Source organism: Haliaeetus leucocephalus, unplaced genomic scaffold, assembly GCF_000737465.1.
Source record: "Haliaeetus leucocephalus isolate CR32 unplaced genomic scaffold, Haliaeetus_leucocephalus-4.0 Scaffold687, whole genome shotgun sequence".
In the NCBI taxonomy this organism is placed as follows: domain Eukaryota; kingdom Metazoa; phylum Chordata; class Aves; order Accipitriformes; family Accipitridae; genus Haliaeetus; species Haliaeetus leucocephalus.
Window position 1 is genome coordinate 1,191,586 of NW_010973123.1, and position 26,197 is coordinate 1,217,782.

The following is a 26,197-nucleotide window of genomic DNA, read 5'->3' on the forward strand; positions in this document are numbered from 1 at the left end:
GCATTCCAGCTCTGTTTGGCTGAGCTGGTCTTCATTTTCTCTCTCTAAAACATGTGCTGCTGGCGTCCTGGCTGAAATGTTGCGTTGCATACTGCTGGACAAGTGACTGCACTGGGTTTTAGGTGAAACTGGGGTCTAAATGTATGCAGAGCCTGCAGTTTTATGCAGTGACTGGAGGCTGGCGTAATTAAACATTCAACTTTGTATGAAGATTCGAAATGTTAAATAATAAAATTTATTACAGGTGAAACAAACATATATCCTTTTTAAATACCCGAATTGACAGTGTAGTGTTTTTCTATGCCACATTACTGTTTTTCACTGCTAGTACTGCAAACCTCAGAGCTGTGCACTGTTTTTCTTCTAGCAGTGCAGGTGGGAGTTGGAGGAGGAGGGGCAAAAAGTGTGAATGGAACTGCTCGCAGATGAATTTGTGAATTGATTTTCAAGAAAAGAGAAATCAAAAAGAGGTTTGACCGCTCTGATTGCTTCTTGTTAGTGATTATACTTTTTGCCAGACCGGTAATGTCAGGTTTCACAGAGTTTGGGCACTTGCTTTCATTACATTCCTGTATACTTAAATGGATTAGGATAAAAAGTCTGACTTGAAAAGGATATTCTAAAACTGACTGTGCCTGTGGTTTTGAATCCTGATGCTTTGAACAAAGAAGGGATTGATTTAATGGGATTAATGCTTAATCCAAATGAAGCAATGTACACACATGCCTTGAATGCTTTTGAGAATAACTGCCAATATCATTTATAATGTTCTGTAGAAGGATACAGAGAGGTGATCTTTGTGTAAGAAAGAGATGGGGCAAGACAGCTTTAAATAAAGGAGAACACAGGCAAAGCTGCGTTCAGATTAGCTCTTCTGGATTACTTTCAGATATTTTTAAGGCTTCTTTTTTTGTACAAGTATGATATTTATTTTCAAGTGCTGATTTTGACGAAGTGTTACACATCTCTCTTATCATTTTGATATTCCAGAGGAGAAATTTTATTTTAATATTACACATTTTTTTAACTTGTATTTGAGGTAAGGTTGTTTTCTGTTTCAGATAATACCTTATGTGGAAAGCGTTTATCATAATGATTTGATTGTTTTTTTGTTTTTTTTCCTTGGCTTGCAGATTGTCTCTGTTGCACAATATCATAGGGTCATAGAATGGTTTGGGTTGGAAGGGACCTTGATGATCTTCTAGTTCCAACCCCCCTGCCATGGGCAGGGACACCTTCCACTAGACCAGGTTGCTCAAAGCCGCATCCAGCCTGGCCTTGAACACTGCCAGGGATGGGGCATCCACAGCCTCCCTGGGCAACCTGTTCTAGTGCTTCACCACCCTCATAGTGAAAATTTTCTTCTTTATACCTAATCTAAATCTACCTTCTTTCAGTTTAAAGGCATTACCCCTTGTCCTATCACTACATGCCCTTGTATAACGTCCTTCTCCAGCTTTCTTGTAGGCCCTTTTCAGGTACTGGAAAGCAGCTATAAGGTCTTCTCTTCTCCGGGCTGAACAACCCCAAGTCTGTCAGCCTGTCCTCACAGGAGAGGTGCTCCAGCCCTCTGATCATCTTCATGGCCCTCCTCTGGACTTGCTCCAACAGGTCCATGTCCTCCTTATGTTGGGGGCCCCAGAAGTGAACGCAGTACTGCAGGTGAGGTCTCATGAGAGCAGAGTAGAGGGGGAGAATCACCTCCCTCAACCTGCTGGCCATGCTTCTTTTGATGCAGCCCAGGGTGCGGTTGGCTTTGTGGGCTGCAAACGCACGTTGCCAGGTCATGTTGAGCTTCTTGTCAACCAACACCCTCAAGTCCTTCTCTGCAGGGCTGCTCTCAGTCCACTCATCGCCCAGCCCGTATTTGTGCTTGGGATTGCCCCATCCCATGTGCAGGATCTTGCACTTGGCCTTGTTGAACTTCATGAGGTTCACAGAGACTCACCTCTCGTGCATGTCAAGGTCCCTCTGGATGCCAGCCCTTCCCTGCAGCGTGTCAACAGCACCACGCAGCTTGGTGTTGTCGGCAAACTTGGTGAGGGTGCACTCAATCCCACTGTCCATGTTGCTGCCAAAGATGTTAAACAGTGCTGGTCCCAATAGTGACCCCTGAGGAACGCCACTCGTGGCTGGTCTCCAGCTGGACATGGAGCTGTTGACCGCAACTCTTTGAGTGCGACTATCTAGCCAATTCCTTACCCACTGAATGGTCCATCTGTCAAATCCATGTCTCTCCAATTTAGAATAAGGATGTCATGTGGGACAGTGTCAAAGGCTTTGCACAAGGCCAGGTAGATGACATCTGTTGCTCTTACCTTACACACCAAAGCTGTAACCCTGTTGTAGAAGGCCACCAAATTTGTCAGGCACAGTTTGCCCTTAGGGAAGCCGTGTTGGATGCACCAATCACCACCCTCTTGTCCGTGTGCTTTAGCATAGTTACCAGGAGGATCCGCTCCATAATCTTGCTGGGCATAGAGGTGAGACTGACTGGTCTGTAGTTCCTTGGGTCTTTGCTTTTTCGCTTTTTAAAAATGGGGGTTATGTTTCCCCTTTTCCAGTCAGTGGGAACTTCACCAGACTGCCATGACTTCTCAAATATGATGGATAGTGGCTTAGCCACTTCATCCGCCAGTTCCCTCGGGACCCGTTACTTACTTGGAGAAATTATGACTTTGCCCATATTTGCTGTGACTCTGTGGCCCCTCTAATTTCAGAGAATAGTTGCTTATTAAACCAAACAAGCCAATTTGTGGGTTTTTTTTGTTTGATTTAATTTTTTTTGGTTTTGTTTTGTTTCTTAATTTTATTTTTTATTTTTTTTAAATGTTAACAGATGCAACATTTACAAAATCTATAGTTACTTCATCTCTATTAATAAAAGCTTTCTCGATACATAAAAGTTATCCAGTTTCTTATATTTAGCATTGTATACCCTCACAATGTGTTTTCAAAGCATTGAATCCTGTCTAACTGGGCAAAAGGTGTATCTATGCATCACTGTTGCAAGGGTTTTGAGGAAAGCAATGACTACAGTCTTTCAGAATGTAGCTGTTCTAGGATAAAATGCTAAGCCTCCATAAATATTAGGCTGGCTCGTCAATTCTTATGCATTCTCCCCTGCCTCCCCATGCACCCCTGGTGTGGGACCCAGAAACTTTAGGTGAAAACTAAATTTCTTGCCTAATCATGAGATTTGATTAAGCTAGTAGTTTTAGAAAAAAGACCATATATCACAACGCTAATGAAAAAATTGCAAGAATTGCTAATGATGTGACTGACTCATGTTGCTAAATGGAGCAGATTTTTAAACATAGCTCTAGGCTTCAGTTCTTTCAGCTCATTCACAATCAGTTCTGCTTTATACTGAGCTCAGTGAAGCTATTCTCAGAGGAGAGTGCAGTATGACATGGATTAAGAGTCAGAGAGTGGAGCCATTAATCGATTCAGTACTACACAGGTTATCTAATATCTAAGAAATGTTTTAAATATTTTAGGCAGCCTAAAAAGCTGAAAGAAAAAAAGTAATTTGCAAGTGTTTTTTGGTTTTTTTTTTTTTTTTTTTTTTTTAAAGGAAGGCTGTTGAAGACTGGGTCAAAGGCAAGGAGTAATTACTGATATGAATTACTAAAAACCTGAAAACCTGATGGTTTCAGGTCGGTGAACAGCTCTAGATGTATTCAGTTTACTGGTGTAGACAAGCCTACAATGTTGCCTTCAGTACCATTACAATTTAAAACAGTAAAGTGAGTTTCTAAGATGCTGAGTTTGGTATACTTTTGTCACATCAGCTCAAAAAGCAGTTTCTCCCTTAAGATAGAAGTAATAGTGTTTTATACTATTTTTTTTTTTTTAAAGTGTTGATATTCAGTTATTTTCCAGAGAGTATTTTGCTGGCATCTTAAGAGGACAGCAGCATATAAGACTCTGACAGTGTTTACAGTTTCTGTCTCTCCTAAACCCTAACATAGACATTATGAGGATTATGGTAATCAACAGGGTGAATATGAACGCATTTATTACATGAATCTTCCTATTCCATAAGCTCTGTCCACTGTTACGCTTTATTCTTTATTGGTCATTCAAATATACATTTCGGTTGGAAACTGTCTTCACTCACTTGAGGCTTCCTGAAAAATATTTGTGCCAGTACCTGTAAAATGATCTGCTTGCATAGCACACCCAGCTGTGACAAAAGTTCCAAAATTATCTCTCATCTTAATTAGTGTTTTTTTAAGTGCTGCACATTTTCTTTTTGACTTACAAAGGTGTTGGTTTACTGACACTGGACAGTGGGAGATTGCTCTGTGAATTCAGTTGATCTCTTTTAGGGTTCTACCTGATCTTATCACTAAGGAAATGCTGGAGTTGTTGAAATGAAAGCTTTACAGGTAAATGAAAAGGAGAATCCAGGCTTGAGCAGGCCAGGCAATCGCTAAATCAGCAGGCTGCAGTACACACGCTGGCTTTGTATGAGACACAGAAATACAGGTATATTGGAAGGTGGTGGTGCTGGGGTTTTTGTTTTCGTCTGGCTTTTAGTATAAGTACTAACAAAACCATTCAAAGTCCTAATTATGCTTTTGAAGCTCAAATGATCTAGTCCTGGTACACTGTTGAAATAAATAAAAAGAAAAGATAGTTTCTTGTGGAGGTTCATAATCTACATGAATAACTATTCCTCTTTAAATAGTTTTACTAAACTTGCTAAATTATCTTCAGATAAAGGTTTATTTTTTTCCCTTAGAGAAATAAAGCCAATTTTTTAAGTACTAATCATAGGACCACTGAAAAGATAGTTATTTGTTGAGCCAGACTATCACAAACGTTTGGCTTTCTAGTTTATGTTGAAATTACTGGACTGTGATATTTGGTAGCAATATTTGTATTTTCTATAGTTAGTTTACTAAAATAAGGAAGGAAAGAAATCCACCCATAATTCTGTCTTCAACTATATATATTTCTGCTATTAATTTCAGTGGAAAAGGAACTATTTCTTGTAGTTTGTATAGGGAAAAAAACCCCCACCAACGCCAAAACACTCTCATACATGCTTCATTGAAAGCCAAGGAGTTATTTAAAAAAACGCCCACAAACACTACCACCAAAAACCCCAAACCTCAACCCCAAAACACAAAACCAAAATTTTGATAGGCTGGCAGGAGCTATGCCAGATTAGATGAACAGCTCGAGCCTCAGGCATATGTAAAATGGAAAACTAGGGCTATTGTTTATTTGGTAGAGTGCACCAATACATCAGTTTATAGAAATACTATAACTAAATACAATTGTTTCTTTTCCATCATTTGATTCAACCTTTCCACTCCTAATGTGCCAGAATGAATGTCCTGCCAGAAAGATAGTTCCCTCTGGCAGTAAAAAGGCCTTTCACTGATCAAGGAGTTGTCTCTTGGGTGGTGTTGGGGGGACAGGCTGTCTTCTGCCCTCTGCTTTGTATCGAGCTTTGCCAATTTTATATCATCCTACCCTACAATAAAAGAGATACACAATAAGGTGAAACACTTGCTTAAACCCCAGCATTTATTGAAAAGCTGTGTTTCCACTTACTGTTCAGGCAGGGGTAGCCAAGAAATGGAAAAAATGAAACCAAACCAACCTTGATTAATGTTTTCTGTGCATACAAATGAACTTTTAAAAGCAGATAGCATGGCCAAAGAGAACATTTCAAAGCGAGATCTACACAGAGAACCTAAATGGCTGTGCTGGTCAGGAAGCGAGGAGTTGCTGAACTAGTGGGCAGCCTGAGATGTTTCTTTACCTATGGTTTGTTCAGAGGGAAATGAAAAAAGGAAGAGCTTGTCTGATACATGTGTCCTTTTGCATGATACTTTTATTATCTTTTTCATTACATAATCCCAAGTCCAGAACAAATAGTTAATGAGTGCATAAAACATGGCAATAACAAATTGCACCAGAAAGATACCAGCATGGAAATACGGGTTTATCACTTTATGATAAGAATACAAGGGAGAAAGGTGGTTTGGGGTGTGTGTGTGTTTTTAAATAAACAGGATATATGTATGACTCAGGACGACAAACTCCAATACATAAATGGAATGAATGGACATTCAACCCAAATGCCAGATTCCTCCTTTAATTCCCAGAACAGTTGGGGTCGTTGCAGTCTTTCTGTGCTTTCTGGCCTGCTGCATGCTAGGCTGTTGGCCAGAATTCAGCCCTCCCAGGTAATGCTCCCTCTTGATAACTGTCACAGCTCTGTCGGAGGACAGACAGGTTCCAGATGGAAGAGGCAATGCTTTCTGGGGATGCATGAAAAGAAGCGGGGGGAGCTTTTGTTTGGGCTACTTGCAAGAAAGCCTATAGGCCGTCACAGTTACGAATGTGTGCGCCGCTACCTTTTCCTTTGGTAGACACTGTTGATGTATATACTTTATGCTCCACGCAAGAACTGATGAACAAGAATGAGAGAAGTCCTGGCATCACTGGAGGTGATGGGAAGCTCCCTGTTGTGTAGAGAGTGCTGTAGAATTAGTAGACATAGACTACTCTGTCTGCTAGTCTACAGGTCCCATAGTAAGGGGAGAAGAAAGGAGTAGTGGAGAAATATTTCTAATGTGAATACATGTAGAAAAGTTTACTGCCCTAAATACTTAAGACCAATACATTAGTAATAGAAGAATTAACAACCAGCATTGGCTTGTGTTTTGTTTGTTTGTTTCTAATTCTGTAAATGATATCTGATTGGCACGACAAACTTTTAGTTCCTGAGTTTGGGTGTCAGTATTATTGTCCTGTTTATTCAAATGTTATTAATCATTGTCTCTGAATTTTCAAATAATTTTTTTGCATATTTCAGAATTAAAGATTACAACAGTTCAATAGAGATGTTGATAATATTTAACAAAAATATACGTACTAGGTGTTTTCAGGAACATGTGCATATTCAGGACAGCAAGTGTGTCCATCATTGAACCTATGCATATTCTTACGTAAAAATCTTATTCTTATGTACATCTTACAAAGTAGAAGGCTTTATATATGCCATAAAATAATTGTTTATGCACAGCTGTAAAATGCTCTCACATTCAAGCTTCTTTACAACACTCTTTTGCCTTGATATACATAAAGCACAAAACCTTTAAGCTTCTTCTAAAAGGCTACTTTCCATTAATGTTATGTTTTGTGAAGTTACAATGCGTTCTTGCTGGTTTTGGCTGTGGGTTTTGTGTGTATGATTGTAGCATCCATTTTTCGACACAGTAGACTTAACAATTAGGAGGACTAATAAGCCTTCTTTAATCTATGTAGAAAATAGATTTAAGTTACTCCTTTTTAACTCTGCAAATGTAGTTGTAAATCCTGTTCTGCTTGCGCGCCCATCTACAAATCTGACATTGAAGCAGCACTTCTGCACAGATGCCATTAGTGAAATAAAGGAGGATAATTTAAAGACTGTTGTAGGATTTCTTCTGTCAGCTCCATGAATCAGTTTTTTGTATAAGGTTAAAGCAGAGTTTTCACCCCCAGGTTGCTGAAATTGCGGATATCTGGAATGGAAATTAAACTTGTGACATGTAGACTGAAGTCTTATTTCAAATTGACATTTCATTGAATTTTGATGTGTATATTAAAACCCACCACCCATAAAGTTTTGAATCGAGGAAGTATTTCCATTGAAGTCAAGGAATACAGACTGCACGCATAAGAAAGTTGAGGTTATTTTCACTGAAAACACAAATCAACCCTTGTAGAATTTCAGTTGCTTATTTTACAAACTTTTCAGTTCCTAATTTCTTACTAGAAGCAAAAAGTGTTTGCAGTCTAAAGACAACTGGGAAGTAGCAGGCATTTTGTGACAAACCTGTATGGATCATTTTTCATCCAGAACTTAAAAGGCAGATAAATTTTTTTGACTTTCTGATGGTTAACTCTGGTAAATCTTCAAAATGCTATAGTCTTTATGAATGATTCTCCAAACACGTTTTCTTTTCAAATTCTATTACTATGAAATTAGAAAGACTTATTTTTTCAAGGTATTACATTTTTCTTAGTTAAGCAAATTACAAAATTTTATTAACTAGTCTGATTTGTCAGTATGTGAGGTGATACCTGTATTGGCTGAAAAATCTTTTCATTCATATGGCACACGTTCTTCTTTATAGGTGCGTTATGATCTAAATTTACAAACTATTGCCTAAGGTTAAACAATCAAAGTAGTGGGGTTTTCTTTGTTTTCCCCCCACTTGCTGGTCACCTCCTGCTGTTACTGATTTAGGAAGAACCTTTTCTTCTTTACTAATGAAAATCGGGTCGCTCACTTAGCTCTCTTAATTCAAGTGATCCAGATCTGGACATTCTTGCCTGTAAGTGGGAGCATTGTTAGTTGAGGCTATGATATCCACCAGGAACTGCTGCCTGCATGGATTAAGAAGAAAAGGGTATTTCAGACCAGGTTTGGGGTGATGGGGAGTGCTGTGGTGGGAATGGTGTGGGGAGAGTGGCACGTGTGGCTGGCGCTCCGCAGGCGGGAGTTGTTGGTTTGTGTTCTGGTATTGCTTCCTGAAGGCTTTCATAGGAAACATTTGTAAGACATTTTAAAGGTTACAGTCGTTGACTAGCATTTAAATTACCCTATAGCTGTTTTCAGCATGTTCTGATACTGTGTGAAGCATAAAAGAGGAAAAATTGATCTTATTTTATAGCGTGAATACGCTCCGAAAGAGGTCAGCGTTGTTCGGAGGGGAGTTTCTCTTCTGCTGAACCTAGGCTGCTTGCTGTGGAGAATTCACAATTACATTTATATACGCACAACACAAGAGGAGAAGGCGTATTTAGAGCCATTACAGTGGTTGTTACTTCTCTTCCCCTCAGATCTCATTAAGGCTTTTATGCTCCCTTTGTGGCAGCCCGGAGCTGAGTCCCTGGGGACGGGCGCGCTCCTGTCCTGCCCTCCCTCGGAAAGGCTCATCCCGCTGGGGTTCACCTCCCTGTGGCCAGTGGGGTTTGTTCGGGGGATTTGTGAAGGGTATGATCAGATTGTATTTATGTGAATTTGGGAATCTCTTTATGATTGTGTCAGGGATCTGAGATTCTGAATTTTGCCTTTTTTTCCCCTGAAATGTGCGCCCGAGTTTTCTTTTTATTGCAGATGTTGTAAAGGCCTTTTGTCTACAATTACTTTTATTTTGATAACCGAATTACTAAGGCAATGGAAACGTGGATGTGATTTTGGTGTTGCGTAATAGTTTTTGATGCTTTTGCTGCCACTTGCAGTGAGAATACTGAATTTGATGCTCTACAAGAAACACCAGTTCTCTTTTTTTCTATCTCCTTCCACCCTGTTCCTTTGTCAATGTATCATCTTGCATATCTTGGAAATAAGTAATTTTAGAGTCATAATCACAGTCATAATTTCCTTCCTGGCCATTTCTCCCAGGTAATGTTTACGTGTACTCCTGTAGGGGACTTTTCGTAGGTAGTATCTTGCATGGATATGCTTTGCTTCTACTATTTTCTATATGACAGCTCACTTTTTAGACTGGATGTTGTTCTGTCTGGGAGGAGACTATTTAAATAGGCCTCTATTCAATCAGCGTGTTAGACAAAAGAATATTGATTATTGCTGGCATCTAGGTGTTGTTTCATACAAGGAATTTCATACCAATAATGTAATCAATTAATATTCTCTCTTTCAGGTTTAACGGATGAAAAAGTGAAGGCCTATCTTTCTCTTCACCCCCAGGTACTGGATGAGTTTGTGTCAGAAAGCGTAAGTGCGGAAACTGTGGAAAAATGGCTAAAAAGGAAAAATAACAGACAGGAAGGTAAGTCCTTTTTATTTGCAATTAATATTTAACTTTGAACAGCTTAGTTCTTATTTTTAGATTTAAAGAGGAAACCTAGTTTTGGTAAAACTTGACTGTTATAATTTTTATGTCTAGGTTGCACCACTTTTTGAAAGGCAAAAGAGGTTAACAATTTTTAAAAATATTTTCAGCCTTCTGGCATTTCTATTTTGGAATATATTGTTATTTGTTTTGTAGGTTCAGTTTACCCATTTTGAGTTGCAAATACTGTTCCACCAACCCATAATATCTATTATATTAGTGTATGTTTTGAGAACATAATTTGGTCTTGGATCTAAAATTGGTAAGTTTAGAATTTAAATTATGCAGTATGTGCAGAATGTAAACCTCAGTAAAATATTGGATATACCATCTCAAAAGTTCCTACTTGCAGCATGTATTAAGTCAATTTTAGATACGAACATTGACACAGAGATTATAAAGCAGCGTGTTGAATTCTGAAGGTATTTCTGTGGGTTGCTTTAGGTATAATCCCTCACTTACTAGAGCCAGAAAACTGTTCCTTATGACTTGGCCTGGTTTGACAATGATTATAAATTTTGTATTGATCTTAAATTTTGTGAGATTGTGTGCATATATAAGAATCATGGAATTCTAACAATGATTTGGAATATACCAGGTAAAATGCAAAAGAGGAGATTACCAAGAAGGTGAGGAAAGAAACAGTGATTTTACTCTGCATGTGCGTTGCTCTGCAGCTGACTTCTAAAGGTGCTTGGGGTTTAAATTCTGGTGATAATTCCCATTTTAAATAGAGGGGCTATTGCTACTTCCGAGAAGATAACTGAGTGTTTTCTGCACCATTATAGAAAAAGGAAATGGTGGGCAAGGGACAGAAAAGGCTATATCGAACCAGATTTTTGGTGATGATGACTATATATCTGATACTAAGGTGCTAGTACATTTTTGTTGGTGTAAAGACGTTACCTAATGGAAGTGTAAAAGTATGTAGCAATAGACCACCTGTTTACTACTTTTTGTGGTTTACAAACTGCAGCACTGCAGGATGGCTATCGTTATAATCCACAGATGCAATCAGAAAAAGTGTTATGAATCAAGTAAATAAGTCCTGATAATGCTTTTTGTAGACAGAAGAGAAAAAACACTTTGATGTTACCAGAAACAAATACTACTTATTTTAAAGTGCTATGTTCCTGTGAAAATGATGATTTTTCTCTAAGGTGTTTGAAATCCCTATAAGAAATCATTGCTTGTTTGAAATACAGTTTATAGTCTGGGTCAAGGTTCGTGATGCTAAAACTGAGTGAATGCTTTGGATAACATTTCATCTTCAAGAATTTTATATCGCGAAGTGGAATTCATTACCAGTTGCTCAAAGTTTCCCTTTTTTTGGGAGCATGACCCGAAAATACATTTTTGTGAAAATGCTCATAACATTTTTTTAGCCACTACAAAAGCAAAGTAACTGCTGACCATTGCCTTAGTGAAGCTTTAACATGAATAGCTGCAACAGTGTGATTTGTCCATTGTTTTCTTAAACTTGAAAACTTCTGTTTCGTGGCTAACTTTCCCCAAACTGTTGAATTAAGTGTCAAGCAATCGTTGTGCTATCGTTATCATTCAGCTTTGTATCTGTTATTGTCAAGTGGGTCTTTCTGCCTTCCGTGCTACTTCCCTTTTGCTGCCAGTGATCTTTAAGGTGGCCTTATTTATTACACTAAAGGCAGTTATGCAGATAAGGCTTTCTTAGTGTTAGATTTTTAGGTGAAAATAAGCAGAATGAGATTTAAAACTACACTTACCAAGTCAAAAAGAATAATTTGAATGCATTTTGTTTATAGAATGAAACATACATTTTATACGGCTATAGCCTTCATCTTCAAGGCTAATCAGTATCTGATAACAAAGCATCTTAATCTGCAAGAATGCAACATATTTAGCAAAGCAGCTTGCTAGATGATTTACTCAGTTCGCGTTTGTCCTGATTTGGCTGAGGTAGAGCTAATTTTCTTCTTAGTGGCTGGTACAGTGTGTTTTGGATTTAGTATGAGAATAATGTTGATAACACACTGATGTTTTAGTTGTTGCTAAGCAGCGCTTATCCTAAGTTAAAGATTTTTCAGTTTCCCATGCTCTGCCAGCAAGCAGGTATGCAAGAACCTGGGAGGGAGCATGGCCAGGACAGCTGACCTGAACTAGCCAAAAGGATTATTCCATACCATAGGACGTCATGCTTACTATATAAACCGGGGGCAGTTGGTCAGGAGGCGCAGATCGCTGCTCGGGCATCGGTCAGTGGGTGGTGAGCAATTGCATTGTGCATCACTTGTCTTTCTTGGGTTTTATTTTTAATTTTATTTTATTATATTCTTTGTTGTTGTTGTTATTATTATTATGCTATTTTATTTTACTTTACTTAATAAATTGCTCTTATCTCAACCCACAAGTTTTTCTTTTTTTTTTTTTGATTCTTCTCCCCATCCCACTGGGGTGGGAGCGAGCAAGCGGCTGCATGGTGCTTATTTGCTGGCTGGGATTAAACCATGACAGTGTTATGTATGTACAAATCCTACTGCCTGCATAATGGTGGCAGTGAGAAATGAGAAGGAGAAGATGGAACTGATTCTTTTGGTGTCAGCATGGATCTGTGGTGGCTCAAAGGGAATATGTAGCCTAAGTCACTTTACATCAATAGGGGTATAATTTTCCCTCTATCCCTCTTGCTTCTCATCATGTAATGTGATACAGACAGGAAAATAAGCTTTCTTTTTATGAGAAAGTTGCCAGGCAGGTGAAATGCTGTTTTGAGATCTCTGGCTTAGTGTCTGTACTCTTATATGTGGGTGACGCAGAACAGTCATTAACCTATATGCAGAAATTGTGTCCTGCCTGATTTACAGGCATCCAGCTGTGTGTACTCTTCAGCCAGAAGTCAATGGGCCTGCAGCCAGGGTAGTTTATCGGAATTTCATTAGCATGAACATAAAATGAAATGTCTGATTTGGACTTAAATGAACCAAAATTTATCTGTGACTGAGATTCACTGAATTAGTTACTTTAGGTGCATTTTGTTTTTTTTAAAACCCAAAGTATTAAAAAGGGAGGCAATGCATAAATACTGCAGTGTTTAAGGTATAACTACATCCCAAAATAATCATGAGTTGTGTCATCAGTGTGTACCAGAAAAGTCTTGTATCTATCACAGTAAATGTTAGATTGAAAGTTGCTCATGACAGGTTAATGGTGATATACCTGGGATTATAAGATTTATTTATTTATTAATTTAATATATTGGAGAAAACCTGCAAAGGCAGCACTGCAAAGGAATGCTGCTCATACTGATATTTGGGTATACACTGCAACTTTTTGAACCCTGACTATTATCTAACCAATAAAATACAGGCTCAAAACACACCCAGGTTTTGTATTGTTGCACACAGCCTTTCCAAACAACTCTATTTGTAATAAACTAACACTTGAGTGTTAAATTTTTCATATGCAGATCATGGCTGAGTTAGGCAGGACTCTGAATTAAATTGGAGCAAAAACTGGGCTGCTTCTTTTGATTGCTTTTTCCAAGCAAAATTTAACCAAGTAAGAGGGTGTCTTGATTGAGGGAACTGATTAGATATTTTTGGGTTCATTTTAACTCTTCTTCAAAGTTGTTTTCATATTACCTATGGAAGAAACTTTTTTACAGATTAAGCCTACTACTCGTAGTGTGAGGTCTGGTCTGTACTTCATGCATTATGCCCTCATGGGATGTTTTATGAAGTTTATACATCAGAAAAACATCTTCATATAGACACAGTAAAAAGTGCCTTTGCTCGTATATCTAATCTTATTGAAGCGCTAGTGTAAGTTATAGGATACATGATCTTACTTTAATGATTCATTAAAGGTACATCTTGATAGAAGGAGATTTTTCCAGTGTACTTTAAGAGTTAATCTGCCAGAAGGAGATCTTTTCTTTCCAAGATGCCTAGATATAATACTCACAGAACTCAAAAGAGATCTTCCATTTGTCCTCTTCTGTATCATTCAAGCAAAAGTAACATGATTGTAGCAAGACCCATAAGACTATGGAAGTTTTAGACTCTGCTGGATAGATCCTCATCTCCCAACAGATTTCTCGGAAAAATATTTACAAACTCCAACCTTAATTATATTATCCGAAGCTTCACCTCCACAACAGTAAGAACAGGCTAAGCGCATTGATTATAAACCAGTTTCATGTCTTTTATGCTGCTGATACTGAATTTCAGAGGTGTCTTTCCTAATTTTTTAATGGCGTTTTTGTGTAGGAAGAAAGAACAAACTGCACTGACACAGAATTTCTACATGGAAAGCTGCCTATATCACCTCTCACTCTGTGGGAGCGAAGTTATCACTTCCCTAAGGGGATGGCCCTCATGTTCGTCAAAGTGCATGATCATGTGCTTAATTACTGCTGAATCTGGACACATCAACAACAGCTTTATACATTATTTTCTTCCAGCAATATTTGCCAAAACCATGTAAAGCTATGTATAGTGGGAACTTAAGGTGCTTTGCTACCACACAAATGCTGTTGTTAAGTAATTCTTAAATACAACTTTAAAAAAAATTTTAAATGGAAAATTGTATATAGAATACTACTACATTCAGTACACAGTATGACACTGATTATACACAGTCAGAGTTACTGTCTGTTAAGTGCAGTGGACTTACTGCATTTACAGGAACCCAAAATTTCATAATTGACCTGTTTAAAAAAAACAACAACCAAAACCTGAAGAAATTAGAAAATTAGTTGCTTAATATAATGTTGGTGTGATATTGCTGTAATGTTTATTCAGGATGTATAGTCCTCAAGAAGATAGCACATAATTTTTCCTGGGCTTTGAAAAACAACAGGATTGATTTTCTTAGCGTTAGTCCAAGGTATTGCCATCCTAATACTAATATTTCCATTTACAGCCTTCGTAATGTAATACTGTGCTGTAACCTGCTGTATATTCACGCAAGAAGAGAATGTATTCTGTAATGTGACCAAAACATTTAGCATTTTCTGATATTTCCTTACAGGACTTGTTTAAACAGAATCATGAAATGACTTTTTAAGCAACCTTACATATATTGTTTTATGGACTGTTGATTTTTTCCTGTTGTGCTTTCCTGTACCCATTAATTTCCTGCCAGTGTTAAATAACGGCTATTTGATAGATATGCTGTTGCTAATATGATGCAAATGATTAAATGACTGTATTTGGTTGTTTCAGTTAAAGGACATCTGTGAACATTCAAAGTACTTTTTCTTCTTTTTTATTTATCATTACACAATAAATCAGAGTGTATTCATTGCTACTTTTATGTAATTACTGTAAGCAGTCTGGCTGACTGCAGTATAAAATGTAGTTCTTCATTAGTCATTTAAATGCATGATTTTCTCATTCTTGTGGTGTTTCTTGTGAAGCAAGTATGACAACTGTGTGTGGGTTCAGAATTCAGACTAAGCCCCAATTCTGTCCTTTCTTTAGCTCACCCATTTTGCTTTTCACCTTATTCTCCTTTTCTGCTATGGGCCCTAGAAGTGGGCAAAGATGGCCATCGGATTTGGTGCACTGGATGGCTTTAAATTTGGCAGAGGACTGGAAGCAGTCATCTCTGGATACACTCATTCTAGCCATTTGGAATATCACTGTAGCTTCCCTTTGGTAGAAAATTGAGTAGGCTTCACGAGGAAAGACATCTGTGTAAATTCTCACCCACATGTTCCTTTAGGTCTTCCCAATGTACTTTATATCTATATATGCTTTAGCAATACCTATGATAGCTTTCAGTGAGCTCATTGAGCATAGAAAGGAGAGAGCTCGGAGCAGGTTAGTTAAACATGTTTCTTTTTCTTTATAGTCTGTGCTGAGCTGAAGGTTTCGGTGACTGAAGCGGTTCTGGTGCCTGAGCTAGTTTGTTTAAGCCTGATCCCTTCTGTGGTCTTGTCCTGGTGTACCCCCAGCGGCAGCTCAGCCCTACCCAGCCGCTCGCTCACTGCCCCCGCGACGGGATGGGGGAGAGAATCGGAAGGGTAAAAGTGAGAAAACTCGTGGGCTGGGATGAAGACAGTTCAATAGGGAAAGCAAAAGCTGTGCACAAGCAAAGCAAACCAAGGAATTCATTCCCCACTTCCCAGGGGCAGGCAGGTGTTCAGCCGTCTCCAGGAAAGCAGGGCTCCAGCACGCCTGACGGTGACTTGGGAAGACAAACACCATCACTCTGAATGTCCCCCCTTCCTTCTTCTTCCCCCAGCTTTATATGCTGAGCATGATGCCGTATGGTCCGGACTATCCCTTGGGTCAGTTGGGGTCAGCTGTCCCAGTTGTGTCCCCTCCCAACTCCTTGTGCCCCCCCAGCCTCCTCGCTGGTGGGGTGGGCTGAGGAGCAGAAAAGCCCTTGGCTCTGTGTGAGCGCTGCTCAGCAACACCTGAAACATCAGCATGTTATCAACATTATTCCCATTCTAAATCCAAAATACAGCACTATACCAGCTGCTGGAAAGAAAATTAACTCTATCCCAGCCAAAACCAGCACCGATCATTAGACAAATTTAGTCTTTTCTTCTGTACTAGGGAAGAGATTGGAGGAACAGGATCTGTAGCAAAAGACTTCGTCATACCCAGACTTTGAGCCTATATGCAGAGAGATAATTTGTTTACTAGTCCTTCAAGGCTAATACTAGAAGTAAAATTGTGCTAAGCTGCATCATTAAAATGTAAGAAAAAGTTCTGTGATCCTAAACAGACTGAAGATTGTTTCTTTTCTGGTGCTGCAGTTTCAGATAGTAAGCTATTATCATAATGTGCTTTAAGGTTTGCTACATTCCTGTGAGAGAGAAAGTAGTGAGTTTTGCAGAGATGCTGATGTGTGGCTCTATTGAGGGAGCGAGTCTGTACTGAAGTATTTATTGTTAAGCAATACTGAAGTATGCATTTCTACAATAAATCATGGTTATTCCTTTATTTGCTCTTTTAAATAGGTAATTAATTTCTGTTTTTAAATGATGTCGTGTTGAGGAATGTTATTTGCACTTTGCCTAACGTAGTTAAATATGTGAGAGAATGGCTAACATGTATTTCTATAACTGGGATAGAATATATGAAAAAGATAAATGTAAGCAGGAAAAGTATATGTATGCTAAATATATGTCAGCTTGCTGCCAGAATTATAAGGAAAAAAAAAAATGGAGCCTCTGCTTGATTTGGTATTTTTTGAGGACTGTGCATTTCCACACTACCTAATCAGAAATAACTGTTCTGTAGTGTAGGGTAGTAGTTGTAGCACCGTAGGTGAAGGATACTCGGAAGCTGGAGACTATCACTGTTGCAATACTCCAGAGCTGGCTGCAATTCTGACATCTCCCCAAGCTAGGCAAGAGGAACTGATATGGCAGCATATTAATGACCTCCTTGATTTATAGTTAGGCTGACTAAATATTTCATTGATGCTGTAGACATGCTGTTTCATTCTGATGCAGCCCTGCTGTGCTTATGTTTGTTATATCCAAGCAGGCAACAAATACTTGCCAAAAAGCAAGAGTGAATGTGGGAATGATTTGAGTAATGCGTGACTTGCACCATTGACACCATAGTAGTAGCTCTTGATGCTTCTTATTACCAAACCCCAGCATTTACGTATTTTGATGCCTTTCTGGAGTTTTTTTTTCTCAAAAGAAGACAGAAGGGATGAATCCTCCAGTCCCATTCCTCCCATTACAAGTGGCATAATTGCTTGCCCTGTTCCTACTCTTCCCTCGGAGTCTGCTAATGGCCAGTTGGAGACAAGATGTTGGGCTAGGTGGTCTTGTGGGTCTGAACCAATGTAACGGTTATGAAACCAACAGGTGCTACTTTTCTGGGATAATATCCAGACTGATAAAAGTTGTCTTTATTGTGAATGTTTTTCTCAGAAAAGTTGCAATAATATCTGGGAGCTTGACTGCATAGACCCTGTTCCTCTGTGTATTTGGTATACTCCTTACTTCCAGAGATAAAACTGATTGGTAGACTTTTGTATGGAGTAGTTTACAGTTGCCATTTTTCATGTGTCTAGAAAGTTTATCAGTATTTCAGAGGCAGACAGATGAAGTAATGACACTTCCCAGAGCTGTGGTAGAGCTCTACATGGGAATGCCATTTTAGTCCAGATGCTGAAAATGGCATACATCTGTAACAGGTACAGAGTAATTTTAGAGCTGATTTCTGGGGAGACTGTTGCATTGTGCCATTGCTTTTAAAAATTATTTTATCATTTCCTGAAACAGTATAATTGTCCCATTGTTTCTTTCCCATGTGTCCCAGTTCAGTGGGGTTTTTATTTTTTTCCCTGAGTTAATCAGAAGAGAGGTAGCTTAGATGTGGGTTCATTTTGGCTGTGAAAATATTGAGGAGGAGTTAGTGAAAAAGTTCCTCTCTGTTGTGTTGTCACGCTGTTCCTTTGGACAGAAGAAAAGGTTAGTGGAAAGGATATATAGGTCAGATAGATCAGGAATTGTTTTTATGTACTGATAGGACAAAAATACTGATCAGTGGCATCTTGGTAGATAATACTGAGGTCTTGAGTGGTGATGATTTTTTTGTTCAGTATGTGTCTTGATTTTGAAGCAGTTACTGATTTTATTCTTTGTTATTTGGCTATCACTAGCAAACTCAAAACAACTGCAAAAAAAAGCCTGGTACATTAGTTGAATATGTATCTAGATTGCTTTCTTTGAATTTGCTGAAGTGTGGGAGAGTTTATTGTCTGAAAATTTTGGTTTTTTAGTGGGTCGGGTGAAGGAGGTGATTTTTCTGTTTTTTCTGGAGCTCTCCTGCATATTTAGAATTGTTTAAATGGTCAGAGATTTGCAGAGGGTAATCCTTTAATGATGAGATATTTGGCCTTAGGAAGTAGATGTCACTGCTTGGTCTGAGTTCTCTCTTGAACTAATTGTGTTAATCACATTATATCTAGAGCAATTATTCTCAACAGGTACTTCAACTGATGTTTGTTGTGTCTTTGTTAGGCTTGACTTAAGAGTTTTTATGTTTTTTTTTTTTCTGTCTACTCAAAAATAGTGCTTCTACTTATTTATAAGCCTTGCTTCACAGAATCATTTTCTGCCCATATCTGCTAGCTATATTAGAAAGGAAAAAACCTGTGATTTTTGTCATTTCTCAATCTTTCAAGTAAATTAGGGCATGGAGCTTCTTTTAGTATCTTACTGAGAAACAGGTTTCCCAGTTTTCTTACTGTTTCTCATCAGTTTACATTTTGAACCTTTCCAGATTATCAATGTCTTCTATAAAGTGTGGGCAGTGTAAGAGAGATAGTATTGCAATAAAGGGTTCACTAGTATTGTATGTAATACAAAACCATTTGCCTCCTATGCAAGACAGTCCTCCTTACTGTTGTCTGGCCCTGCTACTCTTTGTTTTCAGATTGTTTCCCTCCTGTACACGGGATCTTCAGTTTTAGAATAAAAATCAAGCAAGCAAGCGTATTTATGTATATATACATTCCCAAACTTATTGCTTCAGGTGATGATACTTGTTTATGTTATAGGAGGGGGAGATGTGTGTTGCACATAAATGGATGCTGGTACCTCTGTTTAGCTGCCATAGACTTTTGTTGAAGGAAGACTTATGTCACAGATATTACTCAAATACTTTGAAGATATTATTAAGCACCTAGATGGAAATTATTTGGTTCAAAATGTGTACTCAAGTTTCAGATAATAAAAAAAACAACCCCCAAACAAAACCACAGAGCTTTGAGATGAACTTTCTTCAATGATATTCAAAGATACAGGTATTAGAGAAAAAGTCCTCCTATAGATTACTAAGTTGCTAAAAACTGGGAAGTCAACTATAGCAATGTGTAGACAATTTTCACTACAGAGGTCATCAGTAGTCTGGGAGGGATTTTTATTTTCATAAGCTCTCTGGAATAATGGATGCATGCTAGGATGAGAAAAGTTTCAGGCGTACTGAAAATTAAAACCAGATGTATAGAGGCTCAAAAGAATCTCATAAAGCTGAGTAATTGAAGAATAAAGTATCGGCTAAAAATCAGTTTTGACTGATCTTTGCCTCTGAGGCCAAGTTGCATGGCACAAGTCACATCTACAAGCCTAAACTACTTTTCCCTCCCTCCCAAACAAGATGTTGCATCCAAACTACCTCCTGGAGTGGTCCTTGGCAGCTGCTAGTCCTCTCATCTGAGCCCAAATGTTGTTTTGGGAAAGTGCAAATTGGCAAGGTCCAAGCCATGCTGTGGGTGCAAACAGTTAATCAGGTACTAGTGATGTTCAAGCCCAGACTCCAGCCCTATTTCCTCTGTTTCTTTAGGCCTAGCCTGAATTAGCTGATGCAGCTCAAGGAGAGGTGCTGGGAACATAGTGGGAAAATCAGCCATTAGAGCTTAGCAACAGATAGATAGTTCAGCCAAATACAACCGAACAGGAAACATCATTAAGTCATTGTGGAAATTTGCGATTAATTTGAAGTTCAGATGTTCCATACAGGTAATGTCACCTCAGGTTACATAGAAGAGGAAAGATGACCAGATGTGTAGAAGTCTATGATCTGTATTTCTGAAAGTCTGAAAAACAAGCAAGGAAGGAAGTATTTTTTTTAACGTAGATCTTTTTGTTGATCCGATATGCGATAAGCTAACAGTTCTATCAGCACAGCTGAGGGGGGCAGTGAACTCTTTGACTGGCAGCGTGTGAGGATTGGAGGAACCACTTAACCTGACTTTATCAATGGAGAATGTCCTTGGATAACAGCACACTGAGTTTAATTACATTTAATTATTTTAATCATTTAGACAATTTGAGTGAAATAAGTGACTATCAGTTATGGAACAGGAGGAGATTGTAGATTGTAATCTTCTCTGGGTCTGAGAGGGATGGGTCTTTTCTGTGGAACACTTAAAGCACAGGTGTAAGGAGTTTTTGGGGGAAATTATAATGGGTTATAAAACCAGTGTCAACTGGTGTTGAGTCAATAACAGGTATAAGTTTTATTTGGAGGACTTGTCTTCTTTAAGCATCACGACTGAGAAGCTAAAAGAGGATTAGTTGTTTAAAGAATAATCCTTTCTCAATGGTAGTATTGAGTTTCTGTTCTTTATAAATTCCATGAAGACATTTACGTCTATTGAACTAAATATATGACATTGAAGGATGCTCATTTAGTATCCATAGCTCTTGTGTTCTTTTGTAGGGGGCTTGTTGTTGCGGTGGAGGGAGGTTAGCAAGGTCTGAATTTTTTGCACTGGCTAGTGCATCTAGTTCAATTCAGCCACAAAAAGACCCTCACTCCTGATAACATTATTACCTCTTTATGAAGCTTGCCTTGCTTGTTATCTTTACACAGTTATGACTTTTATTATGCTGCTACCAAACAGAGTGGCATTCTTCATTCTGCAAAAGACCTGAACTGTAGCAGCAGTTTTATAATTATGACTGGCATGATGAAGGCAGTTGACAGATTCACCTTTTTCATGACAGAAGAACTGAAGGGCACCCAGCAAAATGAATTGGCTACAGATTTGAAACAACAGGACGTCCCTTTTTACACAACCCGTGCCTAAATTGTGAACTCATTAGCATAACATATTTTAGATGTTAAAAATGTAAATGGGTTCAAAAAGTGATTAGACACATTCCAAGGAAGAAATACTTCATCAAGAGCTGCTACATACTATGATCCTGATGCAGCCTCCAGCTGAGAAAATTCATAAGCATCTGATTGCTCTGAGGACATACCGGAGTAAGTATACTCGGTGCATCTATAGTCTGTGCTCTCTCTCCTTTTCGTATAGCATAGTTGCTTCATACTTCTTCTATAATGAGCTCTCACTAGCCATTGTCATAGACGGTGAACTTGGGTAGATGGACTTTTAGTTTAGCAGAGTAGGGCCATTCTTCTCTATCATTATGCTTCTGCAGCCTCTCTGGGATTTATATGCCATCCATTGTTAGAACTGTGAGTCAAGTTGTCTTAATAACACGTTTGAATATGCTGAAAAAGAAATTGTGTTTCTATATCGTAATGCATATTTTATGGATCTTTTTAGATAAGCTACAAGGAGTCTTTTCAGTTTTAACACTAGAGGCATCTTTCAAACCCTTTGGAGACAGCACCTTACCCCAGACTCATGTTGCTTAGCTGCAGTGCTGAGCTAAATTACTTTATTCTTTCTTCCAAGCTGCATTATGCAGAGATACCCATAAGTGATGATTGTGAATCTTTGGTTTGTGGAAAAAGAGGTTTATCTTTATCCAGTTGAAATTGCTGAGTAACACTGAGCAATAGAGTAACTTTCTTACATTTTTGTTAATGCAAAGTTAGAATGTTTTGTATGCTGCTTTGGTTGTTCAGCTGACAGAAGGGAGCTCTTTTACAGGGTGTTTGGTCCTCACCCCCAAAATGCAACAGTTTCATTTCATTTGTCATTAAATAAGTATGGGGAGTGAAAGCAAAAGGGGTGATTGTGTTGATGAGGAGCAAGGGTTAGGAAATTAAGAAGACACAATTCAGTGATAGGTGTGGGAGGAGGAATGTGTGTGAGTTTTTGAAGGATTTATAGTAACTGGGTGTAACCGTGGCATTAGGTTTTGGTGATTGGGGTGGGGAAGTGACAACAGACTTGTTACAATTATACTAATTCAGTTCAAGTGGGTTCATTGCGAACACTCAGAACTATCTTCGTGCAGCGCGTCAGGTATTTGTATAGCAATAGAGAGATGTTTATTCCTGGGGACTTGCTGGGCAGTGAATTTAGATTTACTGTAGAACACTTGTGGAGGTTTATCAAAACAACTTTTAAAGCTACTAACTACACAGTGACCCATCTTTTTGAATCAGAGTTGTCATGACCCGTGCAGTGAATGCCTCTTTAGGACAGGAGGAGGTTACTTCATTTGAAGTTTTAAATTGTCGGAATGGGCTCTTTTTGCATTGTATAACCTAGGAAGCCATGTCATTATGACACCTGCTGTCTTACTATCATGTATATATTTCATGGTACCTCATATAAACGTGCTTTAGGAATAATCTGAATTTTCCCTATTGCCTGTTACTTTTCTTAAGCAAAGCTTTAGTTCTACGAATGATAGTGTGCTTTTACAGGCATGCGCTGTTACCAGATTACCTTTTCCAACTGTTCTCTGGCCAAAAACATTTTTATAGAACACTAACTGTTATCCTTCCCTCTGCCAACATGCTTGTGTTCCTCAGAAAGCTTTGCTTATAAGTAGTCATCAGTGACAGTAAATCTCTGATTTATTTGAGTGTTTGGGGTACCTATTGTAGCAGCCAACTGTATACACCAAGTACAGTGAAAATGGCAGCATATAATATAGGAAAAGGGTATTACAAGTCTTTTCTCAAGTTCTGGGTTTTTTCCATCAAAAACTCTTGGTTGCACTGATTAATAACAATTATCAAATTATGAATCAACATGGTTTGAGCAGGTCTGAAAACAATTTAGACTCTTCAAAATGTGTGGTGTTTCCATTCACAGTAGGTAGCAGAGAGCAGTATTGGAGAGTCACAAAAGCATAGGAAATCTCAGAAATACTGTCGTCTGATACAGTGCAGTCTAGCATTTTTATTGACCGTTTTCAGAGCTGAATACTGATGAATGGATCACTGGCCCATGATGGCAATTTTGTATTTTACAAGTAAGTCCTTATGATTTGAGAATTTTGGAATATGTACTACAACTGTATGTAGTTCCTCACAGACAGATTTATTTAAGAGTTGCCAAGATTGGCCCTTTGATATAGGGACATAAATCAGATGCTTTTAAACATACTTGGAAGAAACTCACCAAACCTATGCTTTTTTTCTGGATGATGTGTGTTATTTGAATGTTTTCTTTGCAGTGTGACAGTGGCAATGATGTTCCTGTTCACAGATGTGGATTACTTGCCATCAGTCTGAAGTTGGCATTTGTTAGTTTATGTAGCTGTCCATCCGCTAATTATCTGGAGGTGCTTCTGGAGCACTTCTAAGAATATAGAAGTGCTGATAGAATCTAGAAGTGTTTCTGGGCTCAGCTGGAACAAATACATTGGACAGGTTTCTGATTTTTAGCAGAGCCAATTTTTTTTTAACAGGAACAATGAAAGAAGCAAAGCTATATACATGGAATCCTCAGGAATAAATGTCAGGTTAGATGTTCAATATTTTCTTCTTTTTTCTTGTAAATCTGTAGTTAAAAGGAGAGAAGATATGTGATTTAGCTTTTCTTCATTCTTAATAAACATGCATAAAATCTTGCATAAATATATCTTAGTACTTGAGTTGTTATACTTGTTTTTTCTGTATTTTTTGGATGCATCTTAAAATATACAGTAGCAGCTTATTTCAAATAATACAATATTTTCTCTGGAAGTTATCTCAACTCCAGAATTTCTTAGTTGAGTTTTTGAAGAGCTCTCTTTTCTACAGACTGTTAAGAAATGACTGGCTTTTTCTGAGTGATTGCCTCTATGTAGACCTTCTATTCAGGCATTGAAATCAACACCTGCTTAGGTCAGCATCAGCTTGTTTGTATTTGTACCTTATTTGCCTTTTGATAAATGGGCAGAATAAAGCCTGATGTTCCTTAATTTCCTCTACCTCCCTAGACTTGTAATTTTTTTTATATGTATATTAATATATTTGCATAGTTCTAAGATTATTGGGAGATACACAAATTTTAGTAGGTTTTCATTTCAAGGTCTTCCATTTCTTTTTATATGTCACAGTGATGGAATGATTTCCCTTGGTTTCAACGTTCTTCCTCTCTTGCTATGTCCAAATCCCTCAGACATAGTTGTCTGTCTTTCAGTGCTCTTTCTGAAGATGGATTTTCTTGAAGAGTGCAGAAACGGAGACACTTGTCTGAAGCCTTTTTTTTGTACAGCAGTTAGATGAGATTTGTCTCAAAGCCAGGCAGTCAGGGGCTTTCTGACTGATAGCAAGCTTCATTTAATAAAGCTTTGGTGAGTTCTGACTCTACTTTTACCTTTTAGGAAAAAAATCTTTAATAAGGGCTCCTGGCATTACTATTTTCATATCCTTGAGGCTTCATCTGTACTTCTCAAAAGGTTAAAGAAAATCATTGGTGTGGTAAGTGACAAGGACACAGATTTCTATAAGGAGAATCAAGTAAAAGAAGGGCAGGTGTTTCTTCATTGTTACCAGGGCCTCTTTGGGAATTTTTGCATCAGATAGCACTTTGATTTTTGAAAATGTTTTTAGAACGTGTCCAGGATCCAAAGCTGGAGGAGCAATCAGTGCAAACTGGCTTGGTAACTATTGTGTTTCCTCAAGGAAGCAGATTAGGAATCCAGAGAACAATATTGAATTTCTGTTCTGACCTTCCAGTAATCCTGTTATCAAGAGAGATCATATTTAATTAAATGTTTTTCATTTGACATCTTTAATCTTCACAAATTTTCCTTCTAGCGGTTGCACAAAGTATATGTTGAGTTCCAAATACTGGCATCCGTATAGGCAGGAAAGAAATCACATAGGTCCAGTTCATTTCATGGATTCTACTAGAAAAGTCTAGGTTTATGCAAAAGCAGAATTTATTTTTTTCAGAGAAAGGATATCTGGAATTCCTTATGGCCAATTGAAATGCCACAGGATAGCATATGCTGAACAATGATGCTTTTCATTGAGTTGGTGATACAAAGGTCCTGTTGTTTTGCTCCTAAAACACTTCTAAAGATGAAATCTCTGTGACTTTGGCCAAAAAGATATTGTATGTAAAGAATAGTTGTGTTATAGAAATTGTCAGTACCCAAGCATTTACTCCTGCCTTTCATACTGAACTCATATCTGAAGAACCCTCCTAGCTTGTTTATAAATCCTTGCCTTATTGAGTCCTTGTACAAATTCAGAATCTTATAAATTTTCCACTACTAGGTTTAGCATTTACAAGAAAAATTACTGCTGTGAAGATTAGTGTTTTGAAGACATTGTGGCATAATACGTGACAAACTGAGCTGCTCTGTCAGGAGAGAAGCTTAGAAAACAGCTTACCTGCTTATCCCACTCATGCTTTTTGTAAACATCCTTGGCTACGTTCACAGTAAAGATAGGAATATGAAGCAGTTTTATCTAGTGGTTTCTTTAAGGATTCTCTTATGTACTGAAACTGGAGCCCTTTGGGGTAGCATAGGACAAATAAGAAATGGGCAAAAACAGGGGAGTAGGAAGAGGAGCGGCATCAGCACCACCATTGCTGATGGTGGGCTGAGACAGTCAACCCTTTCAACTAATTAACATCTCATACATTCCAACAAATATGGAATATTTATTGTTGTTTTTCATTTTCTTGCTGATTTTCATTTCCAGCTATTAGTA

The 26,197-nt window shown here is 38.2% G+C and overlaps 1 protein-coding gene across 2 annotated transcripts in view; it reads left to right on the forward strand.

The window, feature by feature from the left end:
* The window catches only part of PDE10A (phosphodiesterase 10A), a 378,959-nt gene that overhangs the window by 259,676 nt on the left and 93,086 nt on the right, over positions 1–26,197 (forward strand). For both annotated transcript variants that reach the window (XM_010579892.1, XM_010579893.1), the window contains exon 2: positions 9,681–9,809. In XM_010579892.1, coding sequence (XP_010578194.1) covers positions 9,681–9,809 — 129 coding nt within the window. The remainder of the gene's footprint in view (positions 1–9,680; positions 9,810–26,197) is intronic.